Source organism: Paralichthys olivaceus, chromosome 21 (genome assembly GCF_024713975.1).
Source record: "Paralichthys olivaceus isolate ysfri-2021 chromosome 21, ASM2471397v2, whole genome shotgun sequence".
NCBI classification, from domain to species: Eukaryota; Metazoa; Chordata; class Actinopteri; order Pleuronectiformes; family Paralichthyidae; genus Paralichthys; species Paralichthys olivaceus.
Window position 1 is genome coordinate 11734240 of NC_091113.1, and position 17138 is coordinate 11751377.

Consider the following 17138-nt stretch of genomic DNA (forward strand, 5'->3'; position numbering starts at 1 on the left):
AGCTTTTCTTCATTACATTTTACAACCTTCGCTTTTCTATTTTTAAAAGCATCAGTAGACACGTTCTTAAATCAGGCTCATAAAATCTGTCACAATCACTGGACACCTCAGTTGCATAAACTCCTGCTTCAGTTGTGGCGTGCACATGGCCTGTCTCCTGGAAGGTAACACAGGGTTCAACCCCCCCAAACACAACCCTCCCCCCGCCCCAACCCTCCCTCCTTCAGCTGGAACTCTGGGGATGGGGGGGAAGTTAGCGGGGGGGAGTATCCAACCTCTGCCTGAGCCTAATAAAGCAGACAGATGATGATCAGAACCAGATGTGGCACGTGGTCTCCTGCAGGTTGGCCCGTACGTGCACAAACACTGACACCTCTTCAGTTTGAAATGAAATGTGTTGTGTTTCTGTCCGCAGGCGGCCGTGTGAAGACGTGGAAGAGGAGGTGGTTCATTCTGACTGACAACTGCCTCTACTACTTTGAATACACAACAGTGAGTATGCCGATCTGTGTTTATGCGTGTCAGAACCATAGATTGTCAAGTATTTAATAATAAAATTATTATATTTTTCTTACCTTGGTCTTCTAGAGTTCGATGAGGAGATTGATAACACTCCCATGAGTGTATGCTCAATATGAAGCTGCAGCCAAATATTAAGCTCAGCTTAACACCAAGGCTAGAAACAGAAGGAAACAGCAAGCTTAGTGGTATCCAAAACTTTCATTTCTCATCAGTGAATCTAAACTTCTTTATATAAATGTAAAATCTTGTTTTGCAAATTTCCCCCCTGAGGGACTGATAAAGGATTATCTTATCTTTAGCTTTTTTCAAATTGTTGACGTTTTCCTTTCGGAATCTCAATAAATATAATTTCACATTTTAAAATATTTACAATAGTGATACTGTGCAAAAGGACGATAAGTAAAGGAGACATAAAAAATAAATCCTACAGCTGTAATTATTGTCTCTCTCTCTCTCTCACACACACACACACACACACACACACACACACACACACACACACACACACACACACACACACACACAGAGTGACAGATAAAGGTCTTTGCCTTTCAGCTCTGCTCTTTAACAGATGTTGCCCCTTTGACTTAAATAAACCTCCCTTCAGCAATTAACATGAGGCATCATGGGAAACATCTGCAGTGTCTACGGCACACATCTGGCCCCCCTGCTACGCTGCAAACCAAGTGCCTCCCCCAACCCGCTGTGAGGATCACCCCCACGTTTTCGCCCCAGGAACCCAGCATCTCTAATGCTGAGAAGACACAACCTCCCCCAACACACACACGCCAATCCCTCAGCACACACACACACACACGCTGCGGAGGTGCACACACTCAAAAGGCACGCACACGGCCAGCTGTGAGGGGTTGTCTGCAAGCATTTCCTCCCCCTGCTGTGCCCCCTCATTAGTAGGAGGATGACAAGCGGGACACAGGGCTGTTCCTCAAGGTCTCTCTCCCAAACACACACACACACACACACACTTCACATCTGGCCCCACAAGCACAATAGCAATCGCTGGAGGATGGCGAGTGTAGGGTTACGTCTCCCTCGGGTGCTGTCCCTTACATGACCAGGATGAATAAAAACCTCCAATGTGCTTTAATCACCACCTTGACTTTTTAAACGTTGATGCTGTCAGGCTTCATATGAGTTAAAGATAATAGTTAAAGCACTTAAAAAATTAAAGGTGCCACATACAGCGTGAAAAAAGTTTATCTTGGCTAGTCTGTGAGCTCATGTGTGGCTGATGAAATTGCCTTGAACAGTCGTGCTCCACCAGCCACATGGAGAAAAGAGTGTGTGGTAGGAGGATCTTTCATAATGACACAATTACCCTTTTCCAGCTGTAATTAAAGTGGGTTTTGGGTGATCGGATTGCAGTCGGATAGAGCTTGACCACATGAATGTGCAGGTGTGCAGTCAGTGAAACCTCCCTAGTCAGGGACACATTGCGAACACTCTAAACAAAAGCACAAATGAAATTTTGTCAATCCATATATAACAACTAGGTGGGCAGAAATGATAATAACACGTAAATAATAGTTACAGTGAGCAGCCACTAGCCAGAAAACACAAGAAGCAGTCCTCTCCTCGGTCCTCAGCTTGAAGACACTCGAGATAGAGAAAAGATGAGACCAAGTGTCTGCTTTCAAGTTGGTTTGATAAAAGAAGACACGAAGAGGACGTGACATGAGCTGGACAGAGCGATCAGATCTCAGATCTAATCTGTCCTTGTCCTGGTCTTCATGTTAGATGGTGGATTAAGAGACATGTATGCACTGAGCGAGTGATGTGTTGACGCCACGTTCTGTCTTTGTATGTGTCTCCAGGATAAAGAGCCTCGTGGGATTATTCCTCTGGAGAACCTCAGCATCAGAGAGGTGGACGAGCCAAGGAAGCCTGTAAGGAGCAGCTCCTGTCACTGTGTACTCCATTTAAAACTATTGTCATGAGTGTATCCCTCCGCTGAGGCCAAACAGTCCCCTAATGAAACCACATTTAAATTCACTAGATCTGGATTTTCATTTTCATCTGCACCAAGTTGCGCACAATCATAAATATCAGGCTTTTAAACATGTCTTTGATTTTTTTTAAAATCACGATCCACAAATTATTCTCTGACAAATCAATGAAAATGCTGGAAAAAGTAAAACTAAATTCCCGGAACTTTCATGGTAATCTGTCCTGTAGTTTATGAACAATCCAGCTAACTAACAAACACAAACGCAGATGAAAACATAACCTCCTTCAGAGGTAATAAACTTGTACAACATTAATAAAAGTACAACTTATATATATATATATTTCTTTGACGTTTTATATTATTATCATCACACATATCGGTCACTTTTCTCTTGATCTCCTCACAGAACTGCTTTGAGCTGTACAACCCAAACCACAAAGGTCAGGTGATCAAAGCCTGCAAGACGGAGGCGGACGGGCGGGTCGTCGAGGGCAACCACGTTGTGTACAGGATATCGGCCCCCACGCCTGAGGAGAAGGAGGAGTGGATCAAATCCATCAAGTAAGAGGCGTTAGTGTGGATCCATTTACACTGAGAAGGCACTTAGCCAACACTGGGCCGCTCCCATGTGGGACGTTCTCATGTCTGACCTTGACTGTGAGAACGCAGCACGCATACACATAGAGCTGTGAGCTTAAACACACACACACACACACAAGCTGGTGACTGAATGTGACTGTTTCTCACACTTCCACAGATAACACTCTGAGTTAAGTTCTGCTCTGCTGGATAAGCTCACTTCCCTTTGATTAGCGCTTAGCAAAGAAAAACACCCGTGCACACACACACACACGGTCTCAGGCGCTGTGCCTCGCTGTGCTCTCAGTGTGTTTTGGCAGGCTCTACACTCGTCAGATCCGAACGCCGCCTGATTAACCAGGGAGGAGAGTGGAGGTGCAGCGGTAAATTGGACCCAGTGGGTAATTGATCAGCTCGCTGGTTATCATTCACTCTGCTCCACTGGCAAATATGATCAATATCAGAGCAAAAAAATTGTATTACACAGTCCTCCCATGCTCTAATGATGTTAAAAAACCACTTAGCATTGACAGATGTGTATCCATTAAATGAAAGTGATGGGTTTTTCAGCAGAGTTACTGTAATCTTGGCGGCCTGACGTCCAGTAAGAGTGATTGGAAAGAGGAGAGAGGTGCTCGTGGTTCTCGGTGTGGTAGATTTCCAGCCGTTCTTCACGTGACACATCGCGTGTGTGACAGGTTTCACACTCAGGCGTCAGAGTGCTTTTAAGGCCCACAGTGTTTTCTCTTAGACCCTGTTCAGACCTGATACTGACCTCCGTCCTGAGTGATCCCAGCATGAGGTGTTAGCGTGAAGTTCAGGCCTGACGAACACAAATGCGTCCGATCACATCCGGAAACACGTTCCGGCCACATGTGAAGGACTCAGCTGACGTCTCTGATGCTACAGTTCCACAATTAACCATGCGTATTTTTACCCTTCTCTGTGTTTGTACGTTGATTTGTTTGTGACCACTGCCACAATATCAACACTGATCACCACATAATGATAAATACTCGCCTTAAAGTGGTGAAATCAAGAGTCATTCAGCCCCTCCTCAGGGCCCGAACTGCCCAAACACACATATACAAATGCAAAACGAATATCACGGGTCAAAGTCGACTAAAGCTTGACTCCACACAGCGATTTGTTCAACCACACAGGAAGAAAATGCTTAATCCACCTCCTCGCTTGCACAGATTGCAAGTGGGAGGGAGACGACTGATATAGTCACATACTTTATGTTTGACAGGGGCCTTACTCCTCTCTCTCTCTTGCTCGCTTGGCCTGACACACAGACACACACATTCACACACACGTCTGTAAACTCAAACCGGGTAAAAACCACTTAATTTGGTCATTGAGGACAGAAATGACGTGTTTATTTGGATATAGAACTGTGAGGTGCAATAGATTCAGGACATGTTTTGGTGTGAACACACGAATACTCGAAACTGTCCACTTACGATAAGATCGCTCAGGACGGATGTCGATACCAGGTCTGGACAGGACCTTAGTGTTTCAGTCCAGTTTAACAGTTGGATGTTTAGGCTTCTCCTCTTGTTGCTGGAATGATAAAGATCACAGATTTAACTCAGAGCTGCGATGCCTCAACCACACACTCGTTTGACTCAGCTGCTGCTGCGGCGACAGACTGTCCTGCAGTCAGCAGATTCACACTCACACACACACACACACACACACACACACACACACACACACACACACACACACACACACACACACACACACACACACACTGTATCCACACCTGACTCATCTCCATGGGTGGAGACTGCTCTTGCGGTGACTACACACAGAACTGGTCATCTCAGTGTGTCCACTGTTCTGCTGCTGGGAAACCTCAGGGTTACTCAGCGTTGTTCCCATCTCTGGTGTGTAGCACTGACTACACACAAAGCAGCTACAGTCACAACTTCATGATGATCATTTCTTAAAAAAGTAAAAACCCTCAAAAGTGTTTTAGCATCTTTCAGCTCATTGTTTTGGTGTGCTGAAAAACCCCCTGAGGCTAGTAACATATTAGAAACCCAATCCAATGAATCAATAGTGACCCATCACACTCATCGAGCTCTCAGTTTTAAATAATCGATAAAACCTTCGATGTGTTGCTGCGTTCTGTTGTTTGCTGCATCGTTCTTTTCTCTTTTTGTCTGGATAAAAACATAAATAACAAGATATTTATAGCACAGCGAGTGGAGTGAGAGAGGAACAGGTTTCGGGGGTGAAATCACTGTAAACATCAGGCTTAGATGTTGATCACAGAGCAGATGGGTTTTTCTTTCTTGAGAAAACCTGACAGAATACAGTGCAGGCGCAGGAAGTGATGTTTTGTAAAGTGCATTGAGTGATGGAGACAAGACGGATTAAGGTCAGAGTTAGACACCGAGAATTTACTGAATCTTATCCAAAATTAGTCCCAGCAAGCTCTTAACATTACAAACTGATAGTGTTTAGTGTTTTCTTTAAGCTCCTCAATAGATTTCAGCATTTTGGTTGAAAACAATGAGTGAAGTGCTCCTTCCTGTCATCTTCCCACAGAGCGAGCATCAGCAGGGATCCTTTCTACGACATGCTGGCCACCAGGAAGAGGAGGATAGCGAATAAGAAATGATGTGCGCCCACCCTCCACATCCTCCTCGTCTTCATCACTGCCGTTCCTGTGAGCAGCACGGCCCCAGGAGACACAGGTGGGAGTTTCGAGCTTGTTTGGGAGCCGGAGGATGGTCTGCACGTCAGCTCTGAGCTGAGGCGAAGGTGTAGACTGAGACTCAGGACCTGCGGGATCTTCACTAAGCTGGATGTTCATTGAGGACCACAGTTTACAGGAGGAGCAGCCACGACTGGAATCATGGGACATTTTTGCGTAATGTGTCTGTGGCATTGCTGCCCTCTGCTGGACATGTGGGGAATTACATCTACAACAAATGCACAGGGAGGATTTAAAACCTGAATCTCTCTGCAGGTCTCTCTCCTTCAGACCGACTGGTGAGGTCGATCACCTCCTCCAGACATTTGAACCTTTAATTTTCACATGCATCAACGGTTGCCAACGCCAATGTTTTCTATTAACTATGGAAAGCCTCAAGTTTTTAAATCAGCTGGTCTGATTGTTGTGTATCTGTATATGCAAACACTGATTTAAACAAGAAAATGAAAGCTAGGCTCATATTCTTCTGTAATTTACCGTGTGTCACCTTATTCCCTCTTTGAGGAAAAAGATGCAAACAATTTAGGGGAAATAGTACCACACATATTTAGAGGAATCACCCTTTCAAGAGTCCACTTTGGCATCATATATATTAGTTCTGTAGCGTTTCGTATTCAAGATGCATCTCTCTGTTCCATTTCTTTTGTATTTATTTGCTTATTGTTTTAACAAAAGAGGCAGCCCCAGACTCATTACATTATGCATGTATTATATATAATGTACATACTGGTTTTTTTTTGTTGTATTTATGTAGCATGTCAGTCATAACAGCCATAGCCTGTACCCGTTCACCTTTTAGTTCAACAGTTTACAGTAGTGGAAGTGGGGCTTTGTGTGGAGCAGTGAAGCCTCCTCACACTGTGTTTTTACTCAAGATCAGATAATGTGATGATTCATGAGAGATCTAATGTTTTTTTTTCTTTATTCAAGAGTGTGGTCTTTCAGTTTGGGAGCACGGCTTATTGATTTCTCAGATTTTGTTATGATCTCATTCAAAACCCTGTGCTCACATTCAAACATTCCCTGCCATCCAGCTTTAGCGGTTGCTCCTGTGCGCACGAGAAACGGTTGCTCCCAGATTTCTACTTCTGCTCTTGGATAACAGAGTGGGGAAAATAAATAGGGCGGCATCTATTTTGTTTTTATAGTTGCAACAGTGTTTAGATCACATAACAAGAACTTGACATGCTTGATTTTGTCGCTCCATGTTGATCAGAGATCTGCTGGCCTCCTTCTTAATGAAGGTGGAGGAAGGGAGTGGATGAACCTGGTTATAGCAACTCTCAAAGACATAAAGCTAACACACCCACAACAAGGAGGGGACCATTTCATTCAGAGTCCCTACACCTGGCATTCTATTGGTTAGGGAATTTTGACAGACTCGTTGCACAATAACATCCAAGCACAAGCAGGGGGCTTCTTGATTGTGAGCGCATGGTTTTGAGCGAGAGCATTACGAAATCTGAACATGAGATCAACAAGTCCTGCTGTCAAAGATCACACTCTTAAATTGAGATAGGAGAAAAACAAACATACTTACAGGACATGGTAAATAAAAATAAAAAAAACCTGCAGACGGTGAACTTCATGTTAATGCTGACTGGAATCATCAAACTGACCCACAGCCACAGCTTTTCTTATTTAAGTGCAGGTTTCAGGTTTGATCTTGGGTAAACTGCTCCTGTGAAGACTTTGAATTAAAAAAAAAACATGCTGATCAGTGAACAGTTTGTGTGATTTCAGTAAGAAGAGCTAGACTCTTTGGTATTTTACACCTGAACAGCTGTTTGACAACACCTGAATAAAGAACACCATCACTTTCAGTCCTCACTGATGTATCTCAATTTAACTGTTTGCCTGACAAGAGGCTGATACAATCAGTCTATTCTGTGTGATATAAGAGCTTTCTAAAAACCCCTGGCAACTCTTCTCACTAAGGGTTTCTCTTTCATTTCATTTCAAAGCAGCATGTAAACGTCAAAGACCGAGAACAAATTACAATTGCCGACATAAACAAATGTATTTTAAGGCTTTTACCTCATACAATGTATAAATTCTGACATGCTAAAACTAAAAAGGTATAACAGCAGTTTTTCCAATGTCTAAAGTTGAAAAACACAACAAAACAAAACAAAACAGAAATCAATCCATACACCAAAGAATATGGTCAAAATTAACAAAGTGTTTTTCTAAAAACAAAAGCAAAACAACAAAACATCTACTGCTAATCCTGATACAGGATCTTTTTTGTACATATAAAATAACTGATAGTACAGTTGAAAATTAAATTCACAGTATTATTTTATGACGCTAGAAGACACAAACTGTTTTTCATTAAAAAGCAAACACAAATGGTCCACAGCTATGATAAATTCTGGATGCTTTTCTTTTTGAACATTTAAAATAATGTGTGAAAGTGGTGATGTCGAGGAGACAAAACTCCTCGTCTTGTGAAAAAAGTTTAAAAATTACAGAGTGAATCTTAGGCTTCAGAAGAAAAATGGAAACAAAGAAAAATTAAAAAGGAAAAAAAGTAAGCAGGGAAATGTCCTCAAGTCTGTCCAGGGTTAAAGTGGAGGTATCAGTCAGCTAAGCTTGTTCCCACCACTGCGCTCGCCTGCCCCGTTCACGAAAATCTCCCTCCTGCAGTTCATCCGCTCCCAGTGGGATGGATGTAAAAACTCAGAAGCTCTGTAGATATGGTGAAATCTTAAACTTTAATTCAATATGTCTTTACAGTTTGTCTCCTAGGCAACTTCCCTTTTGTTTCATTCGTCTGTGAAGCGGGTGGATAATCCGTAACGGGATGTTTTCGAGTCCTGAGTTCCACTGAGCAGCAGTTGAGATGTTTTAAGCTCCAGGCTTTGTTTGTGTTCATACGAGTATATATTAATATTTTTCATCATAAATGTTCGACCGGATGATTTTTTACCCATAGTTAAAGAGAATTACAGCAAATAATTAACTCCTTAAAAAAAGATATTCGGAACATTTTAAAAGATGTAACTTTTGGTAAAAATACAATTTTTCCTCAACGAAGGAGAAGCACCATGTCAAAAGGTCGTTGATGTCATTCCTCTGCTGTTAAAATGGTGTCGATGTGCCTGAAATGAAAAAGAAGAGACCTTGTAAAATGTGTTGGCAGAATGTGTGCCTACTGTTAGAGCCAGGCATTGGAAAGTACATGAATCTATGAACCGATCCGATACCACGTTTTTTAAGTCCAGGCATTGGAATCGGTATTGAGAAGGGATACAGTTTATTAGCAGTGACAGCAACTAGAGCATACAGTGATGATGGGTAAAAAGGACGTCCACTTACAGAGTCACTGTTTGAGGCCACTGGAGAATCAGTGGGAGTTGCCATTGGTTCGACTGTAACCGTTTCCTACAAAACAGAATGAATGCTTTTAAATGCTCCACAACAGCATTTAATTCAGCTTTAGTATGGTTTGAATGTGAAAACACCTGTAATACCTGTGTGTCCATTGAGATGGCGGTGAGTTGAACTGTTGGTGGCTGAAATGTGTTGGGAGAGGGGTAGGTGGTCATTTCTAGGATCAGCGTAATCTGTGCGCCTGCGCTTTTCTGGTGAAAAACCATAGTTGTGTGTAGCGTCCTCCGTGTCATAGTAACTCCGCTTGCAGCTTTCCCTTTCCTCGCTGCTTCTGTTCTTGTGGCTCTGTGTGGCGCCTGGGCTGTGCTGCTTGGCCTCGCCATCCCTCTGCCGCCTGTTTTTCTTCTTCTTCATTTTTATTTCCGCAACTCTGTCGGAATCAACGTCAGAGCTTCTAGGGTCAGATGGAAAACACATGATTAGTCTTAATCCACAATTAACTGAGAAATAAGGCTTGTCATCAGCAAAAGACAAATACTGTAGGGCTCAATTACTTTCATTATTGATTAACCATGTGAAACATGACTGTTGACTGTTATATGCTAAAGAAAAGCAGCAAACTTTCAGCTGAAAAAATAATGGTTAGCATTTTTTCCGCACGTAAAAATTGATCGATTATCAATATTATCGCTTACCCGCTCTCTCTGTGTCTGTCTTTGTCCTTCGACTTCTTTTTCTTCTTGCTCTTTTTATGTTTTTTAGAGTGACGGGCTTCAGGGCTGTCCTCTCTCTCCTTATTCAGATTATCAGCAACTCTCCTGTGATTTTGATCGTCTGTGTTCGGAGCTGATCTCGACTTGGAGAGAGGAGGCAGAGGCGGCAAGCCCTTGTACTTTGCCGATGTTTCTGAAACTGTGGCAGGAAAGGAAGTCTCCTCTTTTGAAGGGTAAGAGTTCCTCTCTCTGCCGTTGCTCTTGTCCTTCGTTACCCGGGATTCTCGACTCTCCTGCTGCCACCTCCAGCGACCACGAGACTCCTCGCGGTGAGAGTGACCATGGCCCCTCCGCTCAAAATCCCAGTCCTCTCTGGATCGATGGCGGTGGTAATGGTGAGAGGACCTGTCGCGATTGCGCTCCCTTGGGTGGTGGACAGTCCGCTCATAGCGACGCTCTGAGTCCCTGTAGTGTCGATCGTGATGAGGCAAATGATCACTGTGCACGCGATGATGGTGGCGGTGATCTCGGTAGTCCCTTCTGTGCCGATACCGATCACCGTCACTCTCACGCTCCTGACTCCGGTCCCTGTAGTGTCTCTCTCTGTCTCTGCTCCAGTCAGAGTGCAGCCTGTCTCTGTTTCTGTCATATTGTCCGTCGCTGCCCCCAGAACTGGGCTTAGACTGTAGCTGCTCCTTGGCATCTGTTCGTCCTTCCACCCCTGCTGACGGCCCGTTTTTCTGTGGTAGGTTCTTGGCTTCATCCCCACTTACACAAACCTTCTGTGGAGCAGCAGATGCTCCACTGGTGCTCTGGGAGCAGTCTGGCGGGGTGGATAAGGCCGCAGGGTTGCCATGATGTGATGAGGAGGAAGCAGATCCTCCAGATGCAACAGAATGGGTATTTGTAGCAGTAGCTGATGGTGGAATGCTAACCGCAGAGGGAGCTGTATGCTGGGGCAGGGGGTCAGACACAATTTTAGCCCTTTTGTGAGGAGGGGAGAGGTGTTGGCTTTCACTGGCAGCAGGATGGATGCTCCGAGACGAACAGGTCTGTGATGACGAGGCTGAATTAAACGCCTCTTTGCTGGAAAAAAAAAGACAAGCAGATTAAAAATGCTTCATACCAAACCTTAGGATAGTTACAATTAGAACTTAATAATTCACCAAATAAAATATACAAAAGCATAATTAATAGACTTATGTGGTTTAAGCATTTTTGCCAAGTGCCTAAACAGAATGAGTCTTTCAGAGTTATTCAGATCCAGTTTAAGCTGCAGGAGGCACATGTCACATGTTCACAAAGACTTAAGAGTGACAAACTGTTAAATTTGTACAGAATTAAGACAGAGTGTGGTTTGGTTCGTAGTGATAAAGAGACAAACAATGCTCAATGCTTTGTCTTGCTCACGGTGGGAATGTTACCTTACCTTGTTTGACTATGGTCACCATCTACACCATTAGCAGCAATGGTAGCCACAGAGGACAAAGATCCATGATTAATGCCAGATATCTGAAGGGCAAAAAACAATAGATAATTTTTTATTCAAAACAACTGTTCAACACAAATATTCAACGTATCATAAAGCAGTAGAAATAACACAAAGCATTTTACCTTGTCAGAAGTGTTGTGTCCATTAACTTTGTGTTGTCCATAATGGTGTCCGTTTTGGCCAGATTTAGAGATGCCATATGATAATCCGTTACCATTGTGGTGCACTCCTGACTGTCTGTTTGTGGCTTGAGGATATTTCTCAAAGACGCCTCCTGTTCCATTGTTTCCGTTGAGGTGAGACTTAGCTAAGCCGCCATTATCCAGAGCGCTACAGTTCTCCTGGTCTGATTCCTCTGAAGACTCTTGGCCATACGGCACCAGGAACGATGCTCCGTTACCTCCCGTGTGGTGATCGCCATTACTGCAAGACCTGCCGTTAACGGGGGGAAGCTGACGTGGAACGAATCGAACAGTTGAATGGATGTCTGAGGTAGACTGTGAGGAGGATAGAGAGCTGGATGAGGAGCTGCTGGCAGAGGAAGGCTGGCTGCAAGAGGGGGAGGAGGAGGAGGAGGAGGAGGTGGTGGAGGAGGAGGAGGAGGAGGAGGAGGAGGAAGAGGAGGAGGATGGGCGGTTCTGCTTGCTTTGTCCAATGCAAAATGAAAGCTTCTGACGTTTGTTGTGGACTGGGATCATTGTGGGCCGGCCGATTGAGTGGGAGATGGAGGAGGAGGAAGAGGCCAGTCCATGGTTAGGTTTTTCCGCAACACTACTGCTGGCGCTGGGCTTGGAGCTTGTGGGATAGTCCCTCAGAGATCCATTCCCATTGACATAGTGAGTGCTCTGAGAAGGAAACATGAGGGACACAGGGAAATATTTGTTATCAAGGTCAAACACTAACTAAAACTTTAACATGACCATAAAATAAATGTAATCACACGTAGTTCAACATAGGCATGTGTGCAGTACCTTGGTCATTTGTGGTGGCAGCTGGGGACCTATAAAGCCAATGTTGTTGTGATGGACGGTGGTGTTGATGTTTGGTGTCACCACCGGGCGTGGTGACGACTGACCAGGGATACCACGGTTGTGGTTCATGTGACTGTAGTCCCCTGCTTTTTTCACATCACTGGACCTGATGATACCGTATGGAAGGCACATTAGCAATGAGATACATCTTTGTGACCAAGGTTAATCTGTTTCAGACCATCTTCTTCTTTAAGTTCATTTATGACCAAAAGACTATTGTGGTTTACTCACTTTATGTAGAAAAGGACATAGGCCTGCTGGTTGAGAACAGTCTTGATGTCGCTGACAGACACAGAGGAGTCGTTCATCTGATACCACTGACCATTGCTCGCCTGTCAGCAGATTTAACAACAGATTCATCTTTGTTATCCAAATGTTTACTCAGTCTCCGAATATGATTTGAAAAGTTGAGAAATCTGAGTACAAATATCACCATCTACAAATGTGTTTGCAGACATATTACAATAGAATATTATTCATAAATGTTTCCAGTTTTGTCTTTTTTCAGTTCGGTCAAGGCTTTGTGGGAACTCTGCATTCATCTCTACTACATTGATTTGTTGAGGAGATAAACATGTGCATGCACACTTGGCAACAGCAGTGTCCTGATAAAGTAGAACAGTGATCTGTAGCATTGCCAGTACCTTAATATAGCAGAAGTAGTGTCCAGCGTGACAGCTGAATCCAGAGTGGACCAGCACAGCGTAAAGGCCGTAGACATGAGATTCTCCTTGGGGCTGAGACATGAACTGCCGCATGTCCAGGTACTCTGGATATTTCACATCCTATTGGCCACAGAGCAACCAATTAACATCAAACCACAAATCTAATTTTCACTTAATACTGGCACTACTTTACAGTGATTGGGTACCTTTGTAAGTTTGCCTCCACTGAAGTTTGCAAAGCGTTTGAGTGAGAGGGTGAGCACGTTGGCATTGCGGTGGATAGTAAATCTCTTTGAGGCTGTGACCATTTTTTTGCACCTTCAGGGGACAAATGTTGAGAAGTGAGTCGACAAACTGACATAAATAAATAAAGACATCTTTTTTTTTTTTTTATCATCTGACAACTTACTTGGTGCATTTGTAGGCGTTTTCTCCATCCAGCTGCTCCGGCTTAACAAACTGCTCCAGAGCTTTTGAGACGCTGGTAGCCGTCTGCGTGGGGAGAAAAATCTATTTTGTGAGTCTGGAACTATTATAATAGACCAAATCTGAATTTAATTTGTCACACATTTGCAGTAAATCAGACTTGACTTGAGAATTTTGAGGAATTACCTTAATTTCTAGAGTGATATCTAGAAAGGGATCAAATGTATCTGAGACTGCTTTGCAGTTTAAACATTTAACTGTGAAATAAAAAGACAAGACAGTGAAATTAGTCAGAGAAGTTATGAGATAAAACATAATATCAAGGAGAAGAAATTATTTAAGAAAAAAAAAAAAAGAACACTAATGTCTTACCTCTGGACCTTAGGTACCCGCCAAATACTTGATGGATGAAAGAGGTTGCCTGTGTTTGCCTGTCCAATCTGTCAGAGATAAATATTAGATATTATATTATGTTAGAGACATAATGCTCTGTCCGATTTATTTATCTACAAAACAAATCAATGTTTTCTGTATATACTGAAACAGAGAAAAGTCAATTCCAGTAATGAACAGTAACAAGTTTCAGCTGCTAGTACAGAATGTAAATTGACTTGATACTTGCCATTGTTAAAATTATTATTTCAGACTTTACTGAGAAGCAGCCATCAGTGTATCTATTAAAAATGCTCTTAAATCAGATAGAAAAATATGAATATTTGTTCAACCTTTAAAAGTAAACCTGATTGCGTCACATGCCTTTCATATATCCAACAGCTTCGTCTCAAACTTACTTGGTTCCAGGTAAGCAGGACTTTTGCATAGCATCCACTGTGTACCGCAGGAATTCATGGGCATCCTCTTGGCTTCCATAGCGGAAGTGCTTTGCTATCCCTGTGAGGGGAAAAGAATACAATAGAGGAGGATATGTAAGCTGGGTAAAGACCAACAGTGACTTTAACAGAAGATAACTAAATATCTAAATAAACTAAACCCACTAGATAGTTTCCCTCCAAAATGAAAAGGTAAACAGCAGCACAGCGCCTCCTGTCATTCATTTTAGGTAAATATTTTGTATAAGGGCACAACTTCAGCATTCTAGCTTTACAAATACTTACTTTTGAGCTCATTGAGCACACCAATGGGCTTGATGACATTCCCAGAGTTTGCAAAGACCTGAATGATGTGGTTTTGCATGGTACACATCATACAGAACCCTGGCTCGTGACCTGGTGCAGGGAGAGAGTCACAAAAACTCTGATAAGTAAGACATTATTCAGATTAGAAAACAGCTGATTAGAAAGGGGTTAACTTATATATATTTTATCACTGTACAAATACACAAAACATGGGTGCAAAGACCCACCATGAAACAATGAACACTAGCTCACATGTTTTAGAGTGCTCGCGTGTCAGCATGTAGTTAGCAAACGGAGGAGTGTAGGTGAGACACTGCAGCGCTGAGTTGAGGAAGCATGTGTTCCCCATGTTCTGGAGGCCAGCACCGATCCGGTGAACCTGGGTCCATTTCAGGTTGAGGCGCTCTGGAGGGAAGAGGACCTTCTGTGGCAACTCAATGCCATCACCATTGCTGATCACTGGACACACAGAGGGGACATCATCACTTATATCAGATTCAATGTTTTTACCAGATCAAGGACAAATATTTATATATGTGGTACTTTTTAACTATATTCTGACAACTTATAGTCATTGCTGTCATTGTAATAAATAACAATAGCCAAAAGCCTAACTGTTGATTTGTTCCTACCTTGCTCCTTGGGCCGGTCCACAGATGAGAGAGTACTGTTGTAGACGGCAGCTCCAGGTGTCGGGCCCAGGCAGCCTCCTGGAGCCTTCAGCCTAGGAGAGTCACTGGGCATGGTGGGACCCACCGCCCGGCTGCTGGAACAGCTGCCGTACGTCCCAGCTTTTCCACTGGAGAAGGGAGATCTCTTACACCCGACTGACTCGTGGCCAGAGTTTTCTGGAGATCTGTCAACTATGGTCATTGTTCATAGCTGTGAGGAGAAGAACAGAAGTGTACAACTTAAATATCTTGTTCTTGATGGGATGTATTTAAGGGAAAACCAGCTATTTCTTAACTACAGTTGTCAAAGAAATCGATACTCTAGATATTAGAATCAGAAATACGTTATTAATCTCCGTAGGGAAATTGAAAAGGATACTAATCAATATTTAAAATTAGTTTTGGACTAGATACTATTTTGCAACAGTTCGTCTTCGCCTCCACCAGTTGACAGAAAACTTCACACAGCCCCTTCCCTCACTAGCAGCTGCAACATGCAACTCACCACTAGATGTCAATACATTTTACACACTGAACCTTTAACATTAGCCGTTTAACTATTAGCAATTAGACGATAACCACAGTAGCCATTTGTTACACTATCATTAAGCTAGCGGTTGCGGCTATGGCCAATAATAAAACAACTTACGTTAATGTAGGGGCTTGACAAACGTTAGCGGCACTGTCCGTCAGTGACGCCAACAAACAGGATACCTTTAACAGGATAACACAATTGCTTGTGTCTTAAAGTCGCAGGTTTCACAAACACTTGCCTTCGTTACTGCCGCAGAAACTAAATTATGTGTGTGTACTTGCATATATTAGACTATGTGCGAGTACTTGCATATATTAGATTCCGATCATATGATCAACGGATCAATAGATTTGCACAGATTCAGATCAGAGGATCAATAGATTTGCACAGATTCAGATCAGAGGATCAATAGATTTGCACAGATTCAGATCAAAGCATCAATAGATTTGCACGTGTTAGATTCAGATCAAAGGAGCAGTGGACGCCTACAAAGGGGGCTATACAACTTTAATACACTGCGCGCGCGCTCCCGAGGACGGCGATCAGTTTCTGGCAGACGATCACTTTTTGGCACGACACCTGCAGCCTGGCTCACGCTGGCTAATAGACGGCTGCTAGGCCTGTAGCACGCAGCACCGCGAAACTTCAATAAAACACGCGCTAAAGCTCCGTTTAACCCGCTGTGGGGGACGCAGCTCTAACCACAGGCCAGTAACTCTCGTCGAAGACCGGAACGGAACGACTGAGGGCGAGCGAGCCGCCGGAGAAGCCGCCGACGCCATGGAAACGGCGACACGTATCGCAGTAGCTAACGTTACGTGCGGTGGCGGCACTCGTGCGGTACTATTGATGCTAACGCCGCTAGCTGCTGCTGCTACATGATGGGCGCTCTCTGACATGGCGGAGAGCGACACAGCCATTTTCTGTACGCGTTCGAGCGCGGTGTTCCGCTTTCCCATTCGAAGTCTTTACGGTTCGGACGGCGGAGGCCCTGGTAACAGGACGTGTAGTTTAGCTGAGAAAGGAGGGGCTCGGTACCGGCGGCTGTGTGCGCTCACTGCGCTGCTCTCTCCGACATGACAGAGGACCGGTGTACGGCTACTACAGCTAATATCTGCGGCCCAGACCCGACGAAATGTTCCGGCTGCACGGTGGCACTGCCCCCGGGTCGTGAACACAACAACACACTCACCTGGACTCTGTTACGAACACGTTAATAGCGCCTGTAAATCCATTCCTCATTTCCAGCGGGTGTCCGGCGGTGAACAATGACGTAGCTTATTGCCCCACGGGTACATCCGGGTACGCGGAATGAAACGAGCCATGTGATTG

At 43.8% G+C, this 17138-nt stretch overlaps 2 protein-coding genes across 4 annotated transcripts in view; one reads left to right on the plus strand and one right to left on the minus strand.

Moving 5' to 3' along the window:
- cyth3a (cytohesin 3a) overlaps positions 1 to 7526 on the plus strand; it is a 29821-nt gene extending 22295 nt beyond the window's left edge. Inside the window, exons 10-13 of the mRNA XM_069517716.1 lie at positions 416 to 492; positions 2358 to 2429; positions 2898 to 3052; positions 5633 to 7526. Coding sequence (XP_069373817.1) covers positions 416 to 492; positions 2358 to 2429; positions 2898 to 3052; positions 5633 to 5705 — 377 coding nt within the window. The 3' untranslated portion in view covers positions 5706 to 7526. The remainder of the gene's footprint in view (positions 1 to 415; positions 493 to 2357; positions 2430 to 2897; positions 3053 to 5632) is intronic.
- Positions 7527 to 7796: 270 nt separating this feature from the next.
- Positions 7797 to 17136, minus strand: usp42 (ubiquitin specific peptidase 42). 3 transcript variants are annotated; one of them, XM_020083238.2, is made up of 18 exons: positions 16999 to 17136; positions 15233 to 15482; positions 14853 to 15059; positions 14580 to 14690; positions 14256 to 14355; positions 13837 to 13904; positions 13651 to 13721; positions 13448 to 13530; positions 13245 to 13356; positions 13018 to 13158; positions 12605 to 12705; positions 12314 to 12479; positions 11465 to 12187; positions 11280 to 11362; positions 9833 to 10936; positions 9278 to 9588; positions 9123 to 9188; positions 7797 to 8905 (listed from the first exon to the last, which is right to left on the minus strand). In XM_020083238.2, the coding sequence occupies exons 2-17, from the start codon at positions 15471 to 15473 to the stop codon at positions 9151 to 9153; spliced, it is 3660 nt and encodes a 1219-aa protein (XP_019938797.2). In that variant the 5' UTR covers positions 15474 to 15482; positions 16999 to 17136; the 3' UTR covers positions 7797 to 8905; positions 9123 to 9150. The 3 variants fall into 3 exon arrangements, with proteins under 3 accessions (XP_019938797.2, XP_019938795.2, XP_019938796.2); XM_020083236.2 differs by having other exon boundaries at positions 9278 to 9591; XM_020083237.2 differs by lacking the exon at positions 16999 to 17136 and adding an exon at positions 15921 to 16062 and having other exon boundaries at positions 9278 to 9591.
- Between the last annotated feature and the right edge of the window lie 2 nt (positions 17137 to 17138).